This window comes from Oryzias melastigma, linkage group LG12 (assembly GCF_002922805.2).
Source record: "Oryzias melastigma strain HK-1 linkage group LG12, ASM292280v2, whole genome shotgun sequence".
Classification (NCBI taxonomy): domain Eukaryota; kingdom Metazoa; phylum Chordata; class Actinopteri; order Beloniformes; family Adrianichthyidae; genus Oryzias; species Oryzias melastigma.
In genome coordinates this window covers 6,746,187-6,763,748 of record NC_050523.1, presented here as the reverse complement: position 1 = coordinate 6,763,748, position 17,562 = coordinate 6,746,187, and the positions used below count along the sequence as shown (strand labels likewise).

General features: G+C 35.7%; 1 protein-coding gene across 5 annotated transcripts in view; it reads left to right on the top strand.

Moving 5' to 3' along the window:
* fibcd1 (fibrinogen C domain containing 1) overlaps nt 1–17,562 on the top strand; it is a 222,721-nt gene that overhangs the window by 115,888 nt on the left and 89,271 nt on the right. For all 5 annotated transcript variants that reach the window (XM_024299837.2, XM_036214653.1, XM_036214652.1 and 2 more), the window contains one exon: nt 5,908–6,067. In XM_024299837.2, coding sequence (XP_024155605.1) covers nt 5,908–6,067 — 160 coding nt within the window. The remainder of the gene's footprint in view (nt 1–5,907; nt 6,068–17,562) is intronic.

Sequence of the window (17,562 nt, the reverse complement as noted above, 5' to 3'; positions counted from 1 at the left end):
TGGGGGACCTTGGAGACCCTTCTGTCAGTCAATTATTGCTCTGCTGCCTCCCGACTGTCTCTGGACTGCCACCGCGCAGCCTTTAAATGAGCCCCGGAGGGGACACACCCCAATGTCAACTATAAACTGCTTTAAAGTTTGAACTTTTTCTTATAACTTCCCCAGCCATCTCGTGTTGTGCAGAAAAAATGCCTTTTGAAAAAAAAATATATATATATATATATATATTAAAAAACTGAATAAATAAATACAAATAAAAATAATAATAAATTAAACAAAAAATGATAATAAAAAAATTAATAATAATAAAAAAAAGAAAAAAAGCTGCCTCACAATTTGAAATGCTGCCTCTTGGACAAAATAATAATATTATTAATAATAATAATAGTAAATATTATAATACAATAAATAAATACATAAACAAATAAACAAAGAATAAATAATAAAATAAATAATAATAAATAATACTAAATAATAATAATCAATTTTATGTACATAGATATATTTTTTAAAGCTGCCTCCCAATTTCAAATGCCGCTACGTGATTACCTGCCAAATTTGCTGAAAAACTGCATTTAGGTCCCCGCGTGGCGGCGTGATTGTATTCCTAACCAGCCTTCAGTGACTTAGAGCCATAATTTGCGGGTCGAATCCGGCCCTCCAGGTAGTTTCATGTGGCCCAGTCGTGAAGATAAGGATGTTAAACAAAACAAAAAACACGTTCCTAGCCCATTCATGAGGCAAATAATGGTTATTTTAAAGAAATGGCTGCAATGCACAATTCTGCCTCTAGGGAAAGCAAAGGAAAAGAAATACCAAGATAGCAAGAGATCAAGAAATAAAAGTATTTCTTTGCAATGCCAGCACGTGCCACATCTGGGTAAGATGCAATTGTCTGAGATCAGACGGGTTGAATGTGTCCCCTGGACCAAAATGACGCACATGGATCCATTTGTCTGTAAGTTGATGCAGGGAGTACTTCTGTATTTTTTACGTAACAAATAAGCTCTTTTTCAAATAGCATTTTTTTCTTTTTTGCCCCTGAATAACAACAATTTGAACAATAAAATACTCTGAAATCAAATTTTGAGCTTAATTTCTCAATATTTGTCCTCCATCATCAGAAAAATGTCACAACGACATGTTTAAAACACCAAAAAATGTGATTTTCTTTCGAGTGGGTCTTAAAAAAACACCCCTGGAACATTCTGAAACACCATCTTCTTAAGGTTTTTGGTCAAAAAGCGAAGAAAATCAAGGATTCAAATCACGACTGTGCCACTCCAGAGCAGAGGCGCCTCTCCAATTGAAAACACTGTCATGGTGGCACTTTTATAACTGTACCTTAATTGTGAGTGTGTGGGTTTAACTCCCAGCTCCAGTGCAATAATGTTTCAGGGTAGCTTCCTCTGACTCATTTACAGTACAGATACTGAGGCCTGGGAATGGCCGCAGGGGTTTTTCCTTTATTACACTCTCAATACCTAAGGATAGATGCAAAAGCAAGCCTCTTTTAGAAAAAAAAACGCTATAAATACATTTTTACATATAGATGAAAGAACGGATTAACGTGCAGGAAACATTTCCTTGTCCACACAAAAATAAAAAAGCATGCACATGGGGAAAAACACCTGGCCAACTCCAGCGAAATGTGAAAATGACCTTTGTGTAATGAACGGCACATAAAGAGCTGCAGGAAGGGAGTGACCATGGCAGATCAGAGAGGTTACCCTGCTCTTTGCTAGTCCTAGCACACACATTCATCAGCAGCCTTCCCACAGGGCTCTTTGGGTTTCACTACACTCACCAGACTGCATTACGGTATGGGGCACCATTAGTCTCTGCTACAGGAGGCCAGTGTTTGCACATGCTCGCTTTCTAAAGGTCCTGAAAGGACTATAATATGCCTGTGCCTGAACACGGGCAGACAGTTACCTACAAACTGATCCTTATTAAGCAAATGTTGCAACCGTTTTAGAGGATTTTTCATCGGAGACGACTGCTGATTGCTCATTTTGTCATTTTTGTGTGAATTCTTAATAAGGATTCACATTAAAGTGAGTATCCTGCTTCTTTCCGTACGTTTTTCATTAATTCGTTAATAATTAATTCATTAAATAATTAAAATATTAAGCAAAATATGCCCCATAGGGGTCTTCAAATTTCAAAATTTATAGTACATCAGCAACAAGCCTTTAAATATAGATGCATGGGCTATGTTTTCATCTTTTATAGTAATTCTCACAAAAAAATGCATCTTAGCCTCGATTTTAGCAACAGGCTAATCTTTTTTACTTGTTTTACTGAGGATTTTTAGCCAATTTGGGAGTTTAACTAGTATTTTAGCAGTGAGCTAACCTTTTTGGCTAATTTGCTAATTACTGGGGTTATTATAGGCTAAGTTAGAGTTTAGCTTCTATTTTAGCAAAAGGCTAACAATCATGACTATTTAGTTTAATGATGTATTTTAGACTATTTTGGAGTTTAGCTAGTATTAAAGCAAAGTACTGCCTTTTTTTTGGCTAATTTGGCATCTACTAAGGTTTTTATGCTAATTTGAAATGTTTCAATTATATTAGCAACGTGCTAACGTTATTGGCTAATTTGTTCTCCACAAAAGTTTTTATGGGCTAATTTAGAATTTAGCTTCTATTTTGCCATCAGACTAACATTTTTGGCTAATTTAGTTTACTGAGGAATGTGTGGCTGTTTTGGAGTTTAGCTAATATTTAAGCAACGAGCTAGCTTTTTTGGCTAATTTAGTTTACTGAGGATTTTTAGGCTATTCAGGAGTTTAACTAGTATTTAAACAACAGGCTAGCTTTTTTGGCTAATTTGGCATCTACTAAGGTTTATGCTAATTTGGACTTTAGCTTCCATTTTACCAACAGGCTAATGTTTTTGACTAATTTAGTGTCCCGAGCAATCTTAGGCTATTTTGAAATTTAGCTAGTATTTAAGCAACAAGACCGCTTTTTTCCTTTTTTTTTTAGCTAATTTAGCACCTACTAAGGTTTCTTATGCTTGTTTGGAATTTATGAATTATATTTGCTACATGCTAACATTTTTGGCTAATTTGTTGTCCACTAAATTTTTTTTAGGCTTATTTTAAGTTTAGCTTCTATTTTGCCATCAGACCAACATTTTTGACTAATTTAGTTTACCGAGGAATTTGTGGCTGTTTTGGAGTTTAGCTAATATTCAAGCAACAAGCTAGCTTTATTTAGCTAATTTGGCATCTACTAAGGTTTTTTTTATGCTAATTTGAAGTTTCGCTGTTATTTTAGCAACATGCTAACGTTTTTGGCTAGTTTGTTGTCCACTGAGGTTTTTATAAGCTAATTTAGAGTTTAGCTTCCATCGTACCAACAGGCTAACGTTTTTGACTAATTTAAATTACTGAGGAACTTTTGGCTGTTTTGGATTCCAGCTAATTTGCTAATTTGGTATCTACTAAGGTTTTTGGGGCTAATTTGGACTTAAGATAATATTGAAGCAACACACTAAATATTTTTTCAAAATTTGGCATGTATTGAGGATTGAGGATTTTTCAGAAATTTAGGTCAACTTCAGCTGTCTTTCATAGTTCTTTCACACAATTTCCAGTCTTTTAGCAAATAAAACATTATGCAAATACCTTTGGAATTTTCAGCAAATTCCTTCAGCAATTAAAGTGTCACCATTTCCAGCCAAAAGCTTCAGCATCTTCAGCGACTACTTTCAGCAAAAAGCATTCACTCTAGCATTATCACAGGTAATTCAACTTTTCTAGTGCTTATTGTTTTTTTTTTTTTTTACAAAAAACAGAATCACAGATATGCCTCTTTGTTGCTGCAAAACACCCAGCAATATCTGAAGCTGAGATAACTCAGTAAAATAGATAATGTGCGGTCTTACTTTAAAGGGCTTCATCTTAAAGTCATTAGCATTTGTGTTTTGCCATCACTGCCTAATAAGTTTGTGTGGGAGGATGATGCTTTTTTTGGGAAAATGTCATTTTTGTATCTTAAAACACTTCATTTTGGTGCGCCTGATGCATTTAAAGCTGTCAGTTAAGTCTAAAATGAGACATCTTTCAGACTTTTCTTCTAAATGTGATCACTAATTGGACTCAAAGCCCCATTCCAATCAACTTTTGAGCCATTTTCATAGTGTTTCCAGAGGATTATAGCCAAAATCAATCATTTTATAGGATATAGTTTCTGCAGAGAGACAGTGGTTTACTACAAATTTGCCTCTGAGTTGTGTGTGGATTGTTGCTTCTTTTCGTCTGCTCCTGGTTCACAATGATTTGAATAAATAAATACTCAGAAATGCAAATTTTTATACTTTTTTTTTCATTTTGTGGTTAACATTGATCATAAACACAAGAATGCTGCTTCTTTACATGATGTAGTTAAAACTAGGGAGCTCCATCTCTAGAAATCCACCTTCAGCTCCTTCAGCATCTGTTTGGTCTCCTTCAGCCTTCCAGATAGACTATTTATTTGGGAGCTTCAGGAACCTGGCCACTGAACTCTGTCCTGCACTGACACCGCCCTCTTGATCAGTCCCAACGAAGCAGAAAAGATTGATCACCTCCACCATCCGCCATCCCTTCTCAGGTCATACACATCCTGCCATGTTGATGCATCACTCTGAAATCATATTATTTTGGAGCTCAGAGGACCTTAAAAACAAACATAGAAAGTTTTGACCAAAACATTTGCCCTTTTCTGGACCCAAAAAATCCACCAATATGCAAAAATAGCCACATGAAATTTGACATTTTGTTTTCAAATAAATTATTTATATTATTCGAAGAGAAAAGCAATGAAAACTGATTTGTTTTTTGTGTAAAAAAATATCTTAAAAGGTGTTTGTGCCAACTTTGACATCTTAAATCAAATATTTTTGCGTCTTTAATCATGGCTGTAAAGAATTTTAATTTACGTTTCACCTCGATTAATGTTCTTGAACTTGCAGGACACAGATGGAAATGTTTCTGAATTATGGAAGAGATCTGACCTTGGGTTAAAAGAGATTTCTTAACCATACCCTAATGCTGCAAAACAGCCTCCCTTAGTTTTTCCACTCATCCAGGACCTGGTCGTAAGGTGGCAGTCTAAGCAAAGAAGCCCAGACTTCCCTCTACCCGGCCACTTCCTCCAGCTCCTCTGGGGGGACCCCAATACACTCCCAGGCCAGCCAAGAGACGTTGTCCAAATCTGAATTCTTGCCCTACCCCTTGGGCTTCTTCCTACCCCTACATTTATCCACCAAAAGGAAAGATTTGGAAAAATATGGTCTTCGAATTTGGACAGTATTCCCACTCGATGACGCCATCAATAGTCATTTTTTATGACTTCCTGGGTTTGTAGTGATTGTTTTTAGGAGTCATTAGTGACTGCTGTTCTCCATTTGTCCATGTGTGTCCTCACTGTAGATATCTGGAGTCCAACTTGTTCCAATTAACATTTACTGGTTATAAAAAGTTTTAAAAAACAATATCGCACCTGTACTGGTTCAAAGATCTTCCAATTGTTAATTAAAAAATGCATGAAATCTCTGCAAAAGGGTTCCATTTCACTTAAGGCATTCCATATCTAAAAAAAAAACCCTGTGAATGGATTTGTAATAAAATTGCATACTTCAAATACCAGAAATTCACATTTCTAATGAACTGCAATTTCTATAAAACTTTCTTAAAAGGTAATAACAGCTTTGCTTTCTGGGAACTGTTAATACCTGTGCAAGAATTCCTGTAAATCACAGCTCAGTTGGACCGCACACGTGTGACCAGCCTTTCCCTCCACGAACCACAGAAATCCTCTGACCTTTTCAAGCACTTTTCATGGAAACTTGTTATTTCATTTTTTGAGAAATGTTAACAGTCCAACCTTCTCTCCCACTTTGTGTGTCCGGCAGCTGCTCTCGGACAGCCAGATCAACATGGTGAAGGTGGTGAACTCTGTCAGCGATGCTCTCAATGCCATGCAGAAGGAGAACGTGGGTCTGAAGGCTCGCGTCAAAGCTGATTTACAGAGAGCCCCGGTGCGTGGAGCTCGCTTGAAGGGCTGCTCGAACGGTAAGACAAGGACTCATTTAGGAGGTAATAACTGAGGCAGATTACAACGGAAGCAACAAATTAAAACTTTCTTTTTGACTTTATTATTCATTGGTGTAGTTAGACAAGGTTTTAGGCCTGATGATAATGTTTTGCTGCAGAAATCTGAACAGAGGTGTCACTTGTGTTTTTCCTCATCCTGTTGTGAAGTTTCAGGGCCGCGGCCTCCAACCTTTTATGCACCACGGACAAGTTAAATGTCAGACAATGTTTTCTCCGACTAGCCTGTAGGAGGCCGAGGTTGATGTTTTAGCTTCGGCTTTGACAGTTAAGGGAACCTCTATTTATCACATCAAAATGAATCCTACACGACATTTAGAGCACAAAATATCTTTAAACTGTCTGGAGATACATTTATAGAGGTGGAAGATTCAATAAAACACAAATTCTGATCTGTGAAAAGTCATTTAAGGCAACAATTAAGACTTTTTTTTTAAAGAATTCCAAATTAGTCCAGATAGTGTGAGAACTTTTAAGTCAATTTCATTTTTAAGTCAATTCAATCCTGATTTTAATTTCGCCTTTTTCTTATTTTCTGTGTCCTTATCCCGTTCCTTGAATGTCATCAACTTTATTTGACTCAGTTTTTATTCCCAGAAAAACATCTGCAACAGGTTTAAACTTTCTTTGTACTTTCGTGTTGGGGATTTTTTAATATGGTATATATTTCCCCCTTAGCTTTAGTGGAAGCATAAAGACATTTAACCATTTGTATCATATTTGATACATGCATTTCTGAGACCATTATTTTATTTTTTATGTTCAAAAATGTCCTTAAAAACCTATTATATAAAACTTGGCCCATGTTTTCTTGGCTGTAATTCGTTGTCAATCCACTAGGGGCAGTAAAAGGGCTTTTCCTGCCGATTCAGAATGGCTGCTTCTGTAAAATCTCAAACATTTTGATAGTAAAAGTTTATCTAACTTTCAAAACACTATGGTAAGAGTCCTTCATTTATTATTATTCATTTTAAATGACTTCTTGCTATACTGAAAGAATGCAACAATAATACAGTTAATCAATGTAAAAATGTGTGTATCAAATTTAAAACAGTGGGTAAAAAATCGTGTTTTTTCCTGAATTTTTACATTTTAAGCTAATATTGTTGTGAGCAAAAACATACTCATCACTTAGTGTCTCATAATTGGTACAATCTAAATTTTATTTTTTATTTTTTGATAGAAAGAAATTGCAAACTATAGCAATAACATATAATTTAATTAAAACAATAAATTTTGATATAGTGGGCTTTATAGAGTTAATTTGTGGCAGATTAACACAACAAAAATCAAATATTAAGACAGTTTTAAAAACTGGTATTCATAAATATAATATTAAATGTGAATCTGCCATGTTTGGAACATTTTTGCAGCATTTTTGTGACACTAGAGAGTCAGTCATGCATGTTATTAAGATTGGGGTTTAAACTTGGGACCAACTTGTTTCAAGAAACCATGTGGTTCACACTGGACATGTAGGGAGGGGCTTCTTCTTCTTTTTTTTTTTTTGACTGTTGACCAGCACATGTCCACCTCCTACAGTTGGAAGAGGCTTTCAAAACGTTCTTTTATCCAAGCAGAGATTTGTGAAGATGGAGTCAGGTCTTCTGATAGAAAGGAAAGAACGAGTCGTATAGAGAAATATTAGGAAAAATCTCAAACTTTTTCTCTGATGGAGCAGCTGCCCTCAGAAATGGTTTAATGCCCCAATTGAACCCTGGATTTCTAAGCGTCACGTGTTCCCGTTTTTTGGTAATTCCAGTCAAGATGGATAGTAAGAGTCCGCCAGCATGTCAGATCAACGTTTCTGATCTTTTCTTGTCCCCGTGTCTGTGGACGTTATATTTCAATTTCTTTGTTCGCCCTCTTTAATTTCTACTGCATGTCACATTATTCCAACATCACTGTTCTGTCGTATTTTATTCCACTGTGAACCACCCGTCTTCCATCGCACAGCATATTCACTTAGTCTGACCTCTCCAAGCAATATCAGTATATAACTTAGGGCTATAAGTCATCCACATTATTCAGTGGCCTTGGTGCAGCCATGGATTTTTTTTTCTTATTTTTTATCCAGCATGAAAGATGGCTTGCAGGTCTTCTCAGAAAGGTAGAGAAGATGCCTGAGGCATCATCCCATTGGAAGGGTTTTACCCAGTGGCTTTGCCCTGTTGGATTTGTCTTGCACAGGGAGCTGAGAAGCTCTGAGTGAAGGCTGCTCGTGCTCCGAATACCAACAGGAACCGACGGTTTTGGTGATAAACCGGCTCTGGATTCAAACCGGCAGACGAGAGCACGGTTCCATTTTTCATGATTCTAAAGAGGTATTGTTGAGGCGTGTATAACATGTGTTGGAGAACGCAAACAAAGGTTGCAACATTATATGGCTACTTTAAAAATGGTTGCATGCAACAGCTGTTCAAGCCTGATATGGTGAAATAATCATTTGTATAAGAAGCTCAACGGCAGCCTTTCATTTCTTAAAAAGAAAAACACCTTCACTTAGCAGGCGGCGCTCTGAGTGATTGCTGCTGTCTTGATGGCGTCTCTGGTGACGCTGGATCTCGTTAAAATAACTTTGAGAGAGTATTTGGAGATGATCCAGATTTCCTGGCGCAATATGAAATCTGGGTCGTGGGCTGCTTGAGGTTTTCAAAGGCTGTTTAAGAAACAAGTCAGCCTAACGTGCTTTATCGGTACATCTAAGCTCTCCTAATCACTTCACCCAGAGCTTTATGATCTAATATGTGTTCATGTAGCTGATAAAGCAGGGGCTGGCCGTCCTCCTCTCCACTCTTTCCTTATTTGATGTTTCATTTACATCCGTTTATGTTTTCCTTTATAATCTCTGTTTGATCTGCACATTTTTTCTGCTCCGATTATGCTTTTTTTTACTTTGCTGATGGTATGGCTGGCTAAAGATGTATAATAATATAAACACTGTTTCAGTTTTGCTATTTTCTGTTTAATATTTTTTATTTTACTGAATAAATTAGCTTGTGTCATTCATTAATTTATCTTTAACCCCTTTAAGAACTGGGATACTGAAAAAAAAAAAAAATCCGAACTACACAATTAACGCGATTCCAGGGGATTTTGACGCTGAGAAAAGGGAATTTCAGCGCAAATAATTCAAATTTCAACTTGTTCACGGACTTCTTTTCGTAAGTAGAGCCCAAATAGTGTCTTAAAAATGTGTAGTGATGGACGAACATGAGTTTTCAACGCATTTCCATAAAATGTTTTATTGGAAATAGTCACTTCCAATGAAACGTTGATGCGAGTTTCTGCCTCTCTATATATAATTGTGTTTTTAGACACCCAATAGTCAGCCCAAAACATTGATCTGTGTCCAATTTGAAATAAATAAATGAACTATAAAATAAAAAATGATCACTGTCACACTTTGATCGTAAATCCAACTGCAGGAAATGTTTGCTGGTTTATTTTTCCATCACTTTTTTCCATTTTTTTTTTACAAGAGTCATTTTACTTTGGAGTTACTTTCTGGTGGTCTCCAACCAGCGGCTCCAGAGCCACATCTGGGTCTTCTACTCCTCCATTGTGGCTCTCTGATTAAAGAAAAATCCAAAGCTTTAAGTTAGAAAAAAATACTGTAAAGTAAAGTAAAAAAATAAATAAATAACTTATTTGTCTGTGAGCATCCAAAACACAGTTGCCATAATTGAGAATTAAATATTTTGATAAATTCCAGTGTTCTAAGTGTCCCTCATGGTTAAAAAAATACAGTTAATTAGCTCTGTTTTAATTTTAGAAAGTTAGATTTATGAATCTCTGGCTAAGAAGATCCACAAAAATTTAAAACTAAAGTGTTATTTTTGTTTCTGTTGCTGACATTACACTACCTACCATCCAGATGATCCTATGTGACACAGGAAGTCTTTTATTTTGAAAGGAAGTCTCGTAAACTTCTATTAAAAGATATAAATTGCTTCATATTTGTGATAAAAAAATATTGGGGTGTTGACCCTTGAGTATGAGGATTTAATATTATATTTATGAATATAATTACTTCGGTTATCATGATTATTATTTTGTTTTTTAAATATTATTCAAAAATTAAAGATGAAGTAAAATATGTTATCATTAATGCTTTAAACATAATGAATTCAATTTTAAGTAGTAAAGAAAAACATTTTTTTTACAGGCTTGCCTGCTCTCACTGCAGCTCTGTCCATGGTGCTGAAATCATTCAAAAGCTGATTTCATTTCCCGTTGTAATTTTTATTTTTTTTAAGCAATCAGTGCATTCATCTGAAACAAAGCAAAATTTAACACGGCATTAAATAATGAGTCTGTTGACACAAAACAAATTCTCCAGATCGTATTGTAACATCAGTAATTGTTGTTTTTCTGAATTAATTTCTTCTCATCTCACTCCATTGTCTCCTTGCTCAGGGTTAATGGGAACACTGACGAAAACAAGGTTGTTTCCCAAAGCCAGGTTTATCATTAGTGAATTTATGAGATGCGGAGAGTTCTCTTAAATGAACATGAAGTCAATTTGGTGATCTGAAAGGCTTTAATTGTTGGTTTAAAGGCTTGCTGCCATTAAGTTGAAACATTTAGTGTGTTTATGTGTTGGTGCTCTTCATGGGGAAGAATACATCATGACACGCTGAGGCTTCAAACTATAATGAGGGTTTCTAAAAGGATCACACAATCGCTGGTTTGGCTGCAGGAGGAGGACTCTGTTCTCCATAGTTTTCAGTGAAGTTCCTGGAGACACCAGATTCATCATTAAAACTTTTATATAATCCCTTAATGCAATTTTAAACCAGCTTTTGAATTAGTTGTAGCTGTAAAATATTAAAATATGCATAGAGATTTTAGGAAGAAAACAGCTTTCCTGTTTTGAGTTTTTAGGGGTTTTTTTTAATCTATATACATCAAAGTGTTTGTAAAGAAATGATTGAATTTTCTATGTGGTACTGAAGGTGTATAGAAGCTCACTATGAAGTTTTTACTCTAAAAACAGTGTTTTTTTATGTGTATACTGGGCACAAAAATGTTGATTATTTTTTTAGCCTATTTAAAGTAATTCTTCAGATGTAGATGAGGTCACGCAACACCTTTTGGCAAGAAGACTCACCTCAGTGACAGATGCTGTTGGGATGAAAATAAAAAGAACTAAAAAAAAAATCATCCATCGCCAGGTTTGTAGATATTTTTTTTCATATATATAAAAAGAAAAAAGTTTTCTTGGAAGATTTTCTCCAAGTAGAATCATAACACTCGTTAAAAAAAAGTTTCCAAAATGTCAAATTCTGATTCATCCAGGTGAAATTGGCTGTTATTTGTCCTCTGAGCTTAAAGTAATCTTTTATTGTTTTCTTCAATAAATAAAAACTGAGTCCAGATCCACAATTCCAGTTTCAGATTCTGTTTACATGAACAAATATCAAGGAAAACGAACAAACAATATCAACTCCTTTCATTTCGCTGCAGCAAACGACTGGAACTCTTTCCGAAATTCCCTTAAACGTACTGTTCTCCAATTACACCATTTATTTAGGCAGAAGCTGCAACAGTCTCTAGTTGACTTCTGCTTGTTAATCCCATCCTCCTGGCTCGTTGTAGACTGTGGTTCTTCTTGCCAGGTCATCATTGTAAATGAGAATTTGTTCTCAATTGGTAAATAATTTTAAATAAAATAGCATATCCAACATGTTGTAATCAATATATATTTGTGTCAATCCAGAATTAGTTTTTTTTTTACCAATTTACATAGAAAAAATCAGATTAAAAGTCAAAGTTATTAGCTGTCACACATCAGGGTGCATGAAATTTGTTCTCCGCATTTGACCCATCCACTGGGGGAGAGGTGAGTTGCAGACACAGCTGCTCATGGGAACCATTTGGTCGAGTGTCAAGCAGGGAGGCTATTTTGACTCTGATCTGATTCGGCGGTGGATTTGAACTCATGACCTTCCGGTCTTAGGGTGGACACTCTACCACAAGGCCACTGAGCTGATGGTAGGATTTGCTAACTGTATTTATTTTATTGTATTTTGAATTTAGCAATCTGTTAATATAGTATTCATGTTTTTCTTTTTACTATTTCCAGTATTTTTTTTTTTTTGGATTATGATATTCCATTCTGTAGACATCCATATTTCTTTATTAAATTTTTTTTTTTTTTTTTTACACATAAATAGTGGGAAAATAATAATCTATGTCTAACAACTGGTTGCCCTTTAGCGGTTGTTTCTGCTCACAACCACTAGGGGGTGCTGTATTTTCTTCTGACTGTGCCAGAAGAAGAAGTGTCATCCAAAACAAACACGGAGAAGAATCTGATGTTTTCTTTTACATTTTGATGTTTTCTCATTTTAATCGAAGCATTATAATTCTTCATTTATTTTTTATAAGTTTAAAAGTGTAACTTATACTCCAGTGCGACTCACAAATGGTGTTCTTCTTTTTGATTTTTTGTTCCGGCGACTTATACTCCAGTGTGACGTGTAATCCAGAAAATACGGTATTTCAGAAAAACTGTGCTCTAAAAAAACATCAGTTATTCATTGTTACCTAGTTTTAACGTTGATTTCTGCAAACTGGAGAAATTCCGTGTGCAAAGTGCATGTAAGTGAACGACCAGGCGACCTCATATTTCAGCACCACGGACAGAGCAATAGCCATTTTCTTTCATTGCACTTTTCCAGTAATTTTAGATCCACTTAAAGAAGAATCACAAATCAAATAGAGCAAAATTGATCTGTCCTTCGTCTGCTGCAAATCGTTTTTTGCATGAGCGAGCAATTTTTATTACAGTCGAGAAAGAGTCAAACTCGTATGAGCTGAAGTGCTAATACAGCTGATGAGTGGGCAGCTCATGACATGTTAGATGTTTTTAAATAATTCATGAAAGACACCTGCTGTCATCACTCTGCAGCTGTGGATGTGTGTGTTGCATCCTGGGTGATTCCATAGTGGCTTTGTGTGAATTGAAGGGAAGGCAGAGCAGAAACTGATTCTTATATCTTCTGGTGACTCATTCAGATCAAAAATGGTTTCATTAGTTATTTTTCTTCTATTAAAAAAAAAAAAAAAAAAAAACTTACAGTGACCTTGCCACTCTGGTCAGAACAGCATGTAAGAAATTAATGAAGCAAATATCTTTTTTTTTTTTTTAATTACAGATTTTGTTTGGGTTTATCTCCATAGCAACCATTTAATTTTTTGCACACCTGGAGGTGACAAAGAGATCTATGTCGTTTTTAGAGGAATTGGCAAAAGTAATTTTTTGGAATTACGTAGCAACAGAGGTTTTTGTTAACCACGCCCACATTTCTGATACGTATGTTATGTCATTTCATTCAGCTTGAGCCAGGGATCCATATATCACGTTTTCACATTATCCTGGTAAAAAATATGCAAGCAATACGGGGTAGTCTTTTTTGTAACCTCGCCATGGTAACACTGTTAAAAAATCTCCAAACTTTAGAAACTTTTCAATGATGCTTGAGGAGTTTGAAGGTGATAGATTGAAATCAGTAAGGAGTTTTAATTTAAGGTATCAAGTAGGGTTGCAACGCTGGGTGAAACCAGTGAGATTTTGTTCCCGTTTTTTTTTTTTTTTTTTGGGGTGACTTCTATTGCTGTGATGTCATAATTTTTGGAGGTTGTTGATGAGGTACTAGGTTCTTGGAGATTTTGGTGAGTTTTTGAGTATGCACAGTAAGAAAGAAGAATATGCAAAAACAAAGTAGTCTTATCACAGGGGTCTGCAACCTTTAACAATAAAAGAGCCGTTTGATCTAGTTTCTTACAGACCAGAACCCAACGAGAGCCACAAAGTTTCACTTAATTGTTAAAAAAAGCACAATATTTATGCTTTTTTGTCAATTAAGCATTTATAAATGTAACTTAAATATTACAAAAATTAAACTAAAACAGTGTCTGTATATTTATCTATATCACAGTTGTTACTTATTTCATTTTTAACAGCAGCACACACTTGTTTCTTTCAAAATAAAACCCTCTGTGTCAAATAAGGTCGTCCTGCAGCTTTATTTAAATTAAAAAAGCAAGACAGTCAAACATTATGTTTTTTACCATTAGGAATTTGGTGTGCCACCATCTTTTTTCCCCTTTCTACTCTCAGATATAAACATTTTAATATAATCTATTTATTCAAAAAACAAAAAGACTCAAAACATTCAAAACAAATGGAGCTTTTTGTTGAATTCTCTCTGATCTGAGGCACAAAACACACAACTCTAAATCATTTTCAATCATTTTTTTCAAAATTTTACCCACTTTAGTATATTTTACCAAACAAAACGGCGTTTGAAGTCTTTAATTTGACCAACTTTACCAGAGAAAGAACATTTCTATGGAATTTCAGACAGTAACTTAAACTTGTTTTGCTTAAGCAGACATGACAAAACTTAAATAACTATCTATGATGTATTTTTCATAATTTTTCATTAAATCTGTAGAGCCATAATAAAGGGATAAAAGAGCCACATGTGGCTCCGGAGCCGTAGGTCGCAGACTTCAGGATTGTTGAAGCGATCTGGCCTCCTCTGGTCATACACGGTCTTCCCAAGTGACTAAAAAAAAATGGAAATCCCTATTCCATAAGCAAAGAATATGGAAAGGGTTGATAAAACACGCTGTGGTTGAAATCCATGTGTGTAATGTTGTGTCACGGATTCATCCCGTTTCCACCCTTTGAACCCCGAAACGCAAATCAGCCTTTTATCAAACGGCATCTGTCTCTCAATTGATTCTGAGCCTAAATCATGCATGTAAGACCTGGCATGACCCAAATAGAGACTCGGAGCAGCATGCAGGGAAGTGAATAAAAAAGCAAAGGCTTGGAATATTTCTGCAGACCCAACAGCGCAAAGTAATGAAGGATAAAACCTCACATTTACACACAGATTGTCCCAGCTGGAAACTCCGTAGCATTATCCCGTCTTCTGCTGGCTAAAATGTGGATTGTAATTCTGCAGATGCTCTTGTTTATTGTGTTATTCAGCCTCTTTAACGTCATTTCGTCTCTTGCTGCTTTGTGGAGAACACGCAGACCGGCGCTCCGTCTTCTGTGACCCTCTCTCACTTCATGCACCTGCAGCCACCAGGAGCTAAAATCACAGGATGACAGTCAAGTAAATAACAAATTCACAAACACATGCTGCATCATCCTTGCCAATCTGTGAAATGCATCACTCTGCAGGTTTCTGCGCCTCTGCTTCTGTGAGGACGATCTGCAGAAAGACAGCCAGCGGCAAGTCAGTGGTTTGGAGTGCAGTCGTGATATTTTTAACAAAAGTTTAAGTAAGAAAAACTGCAATGTTGTGATGATCAGCAATAGTCACACTATATAGTTGTTTACCTTCCAACTTGGACAACTTGTTCAGATTTGTTCAGTTTCACATGAGGTGCCTGAACGGACACAAACAGTTTCATCGACTGCCGTCCTCTTCGATGGTGCAAGTGAATATTTGAGCAACTCGCCTCCGCTCTGTTTGCTCTCAATTCTCTGAAGAATATGTCAAGTTTTCAGAGTTGCATCAATTCTACCTGATAGCAGCAAAACTCTTCTGCAACTACAGCGCGGTTTCTCACTCAGCTGAAACCTTGGGAGTAGTTTGACTCTGCTTTGCTTGTGCTGCACAGTATTGAGTGGTCAGACACGACGGATGCAGAACTACTCAGTATCTCATTTATGTTACTTGTTTCTACTAGTTGTGAAGGAAAAAGGGCCACTTTAAGGAGCCACTTTTGATGAAAGTGTTCATAGTGGTCTTTTAATTAAGATTATAGCCAAAATAAATCCTTTACTAGGACATGTTTCTAAATTAAAATAAATTGTTGGTGTGAAATAAGCTGACCTCTGCTTCCCGTAATCCGTCTTTTTACATTCTTTCTCACTAGCTTACAGCCCCTCAAAACTCCATCCATCCGTCCAGTTTTGAAGCAGATTCCAGCTCAAACGAGGAAAACAAAGACCTACATGGATCTATTTGTCTACAAGTAGGGCTGACACAAACGATTATTTCAATAGGTCGGCTAATCATCAATTATTTTTTTCAATTAATTCTAGATTAGATGCTAGTATTGATAGCTGAAGATGTTGAAATTGATAGCTGAAATTGCTGAAGCTAATAGCTAAAAACGTTGAAGCTGATAGCCAGCTAAGGTATTTTTAAATGTAAAATTAGCCTAAAAAATTAAAAGAAAAAGCCTAAGTTAGCCAATACAGCTAGCATGCAGCTGATATATTAGCTAAACTCCAACATAGTCTGAAAAACTGAAAAATTCATGAATTTCCCAAAATAGCTGCCATGCAGCTGAAATATTAGACTCCAAATTAGCCTAAAAAAACTATAGAAAATCCTAAATTAGCCAAAACAGCTAGCATGTAGCTGAAATATTAGCTAAACTCCAAAATAGCCTAAAAAACTGAAACATTCATAAATTAGCCAACATGGCTAGCGTGTAGCTGAAATATTAGCAATAATCCAAAGTAGCCTAAAAAACTGAAAAATTCATAAATTTGCCAAAATAGATAGCATGCAGCTGAAATATTAGTTAGACTCCAAATCAGCCTAAAAAACTATAGAAAATCCTGAATTAGCCAAAACAGCTAGCGTGTTGCTGAAATATTAGCGAAGCTCCAAAATAGCCTATAGAATTGCAAAATTAATGAATTCGCCAAAATACCTGCCATGCAGCTGAAATATTAGTTAGACTCCAAATTAGCCTAAAAAAACAAAAACAAAAGGAAAATCCTAAATTAGCCAAAACCGCTAGCATGGTGCTGAAATATTACCTAAACTCCAAAATAGCCTAAAAACTGAAACATTCATAAATTAGCAAACATGGCTAGCATGCAGCTGAAATATTAGCTAAACTCAAAATTAGCCTAAAAAAACTCCCAAATTAGCCAAAATAGCTAGCATGTGACTGAAATATTAGCTAAACTCCAAAATAGCCTAAAAAACTACAAAATTCATAAATTCGCCAACATGGCTAGCATGTAGCTGAAATATTAGCAAAACTTCAAAATAGCTTAAAAATAGAAAAAGTCTAAATTAGCCAAAATAGCTAGCATGCAGCTGAATTTTTAGCTAAACTCCAAATTAGCTTAAAAAAACCTTAATAAATGCCAAAATAGTCCAAAAAGCTAGCATAATGCCATTGTAACTTTTAGCTTTACTACACTCCAACTCCATATAATATAAAGTAACAACTAATCTACTAATAAATTAGTCGTTGAATATTTTAAAAGTTATTTAGTCGTTGATTAGTCGACTGATTGCGGCAGCCCTCTACAATTGGATGTATCAGAATGGAGCGGAGTAAGGAGCTTGTGGCTAGCTGTTGCAGGTTTAATGTCACAACTAAAAGCTTTTGACAAATGAATTTTTCCCTCTGCTTCAGATTTATGTTAGCAAAGAAATACACAGAAATCCAGTTTT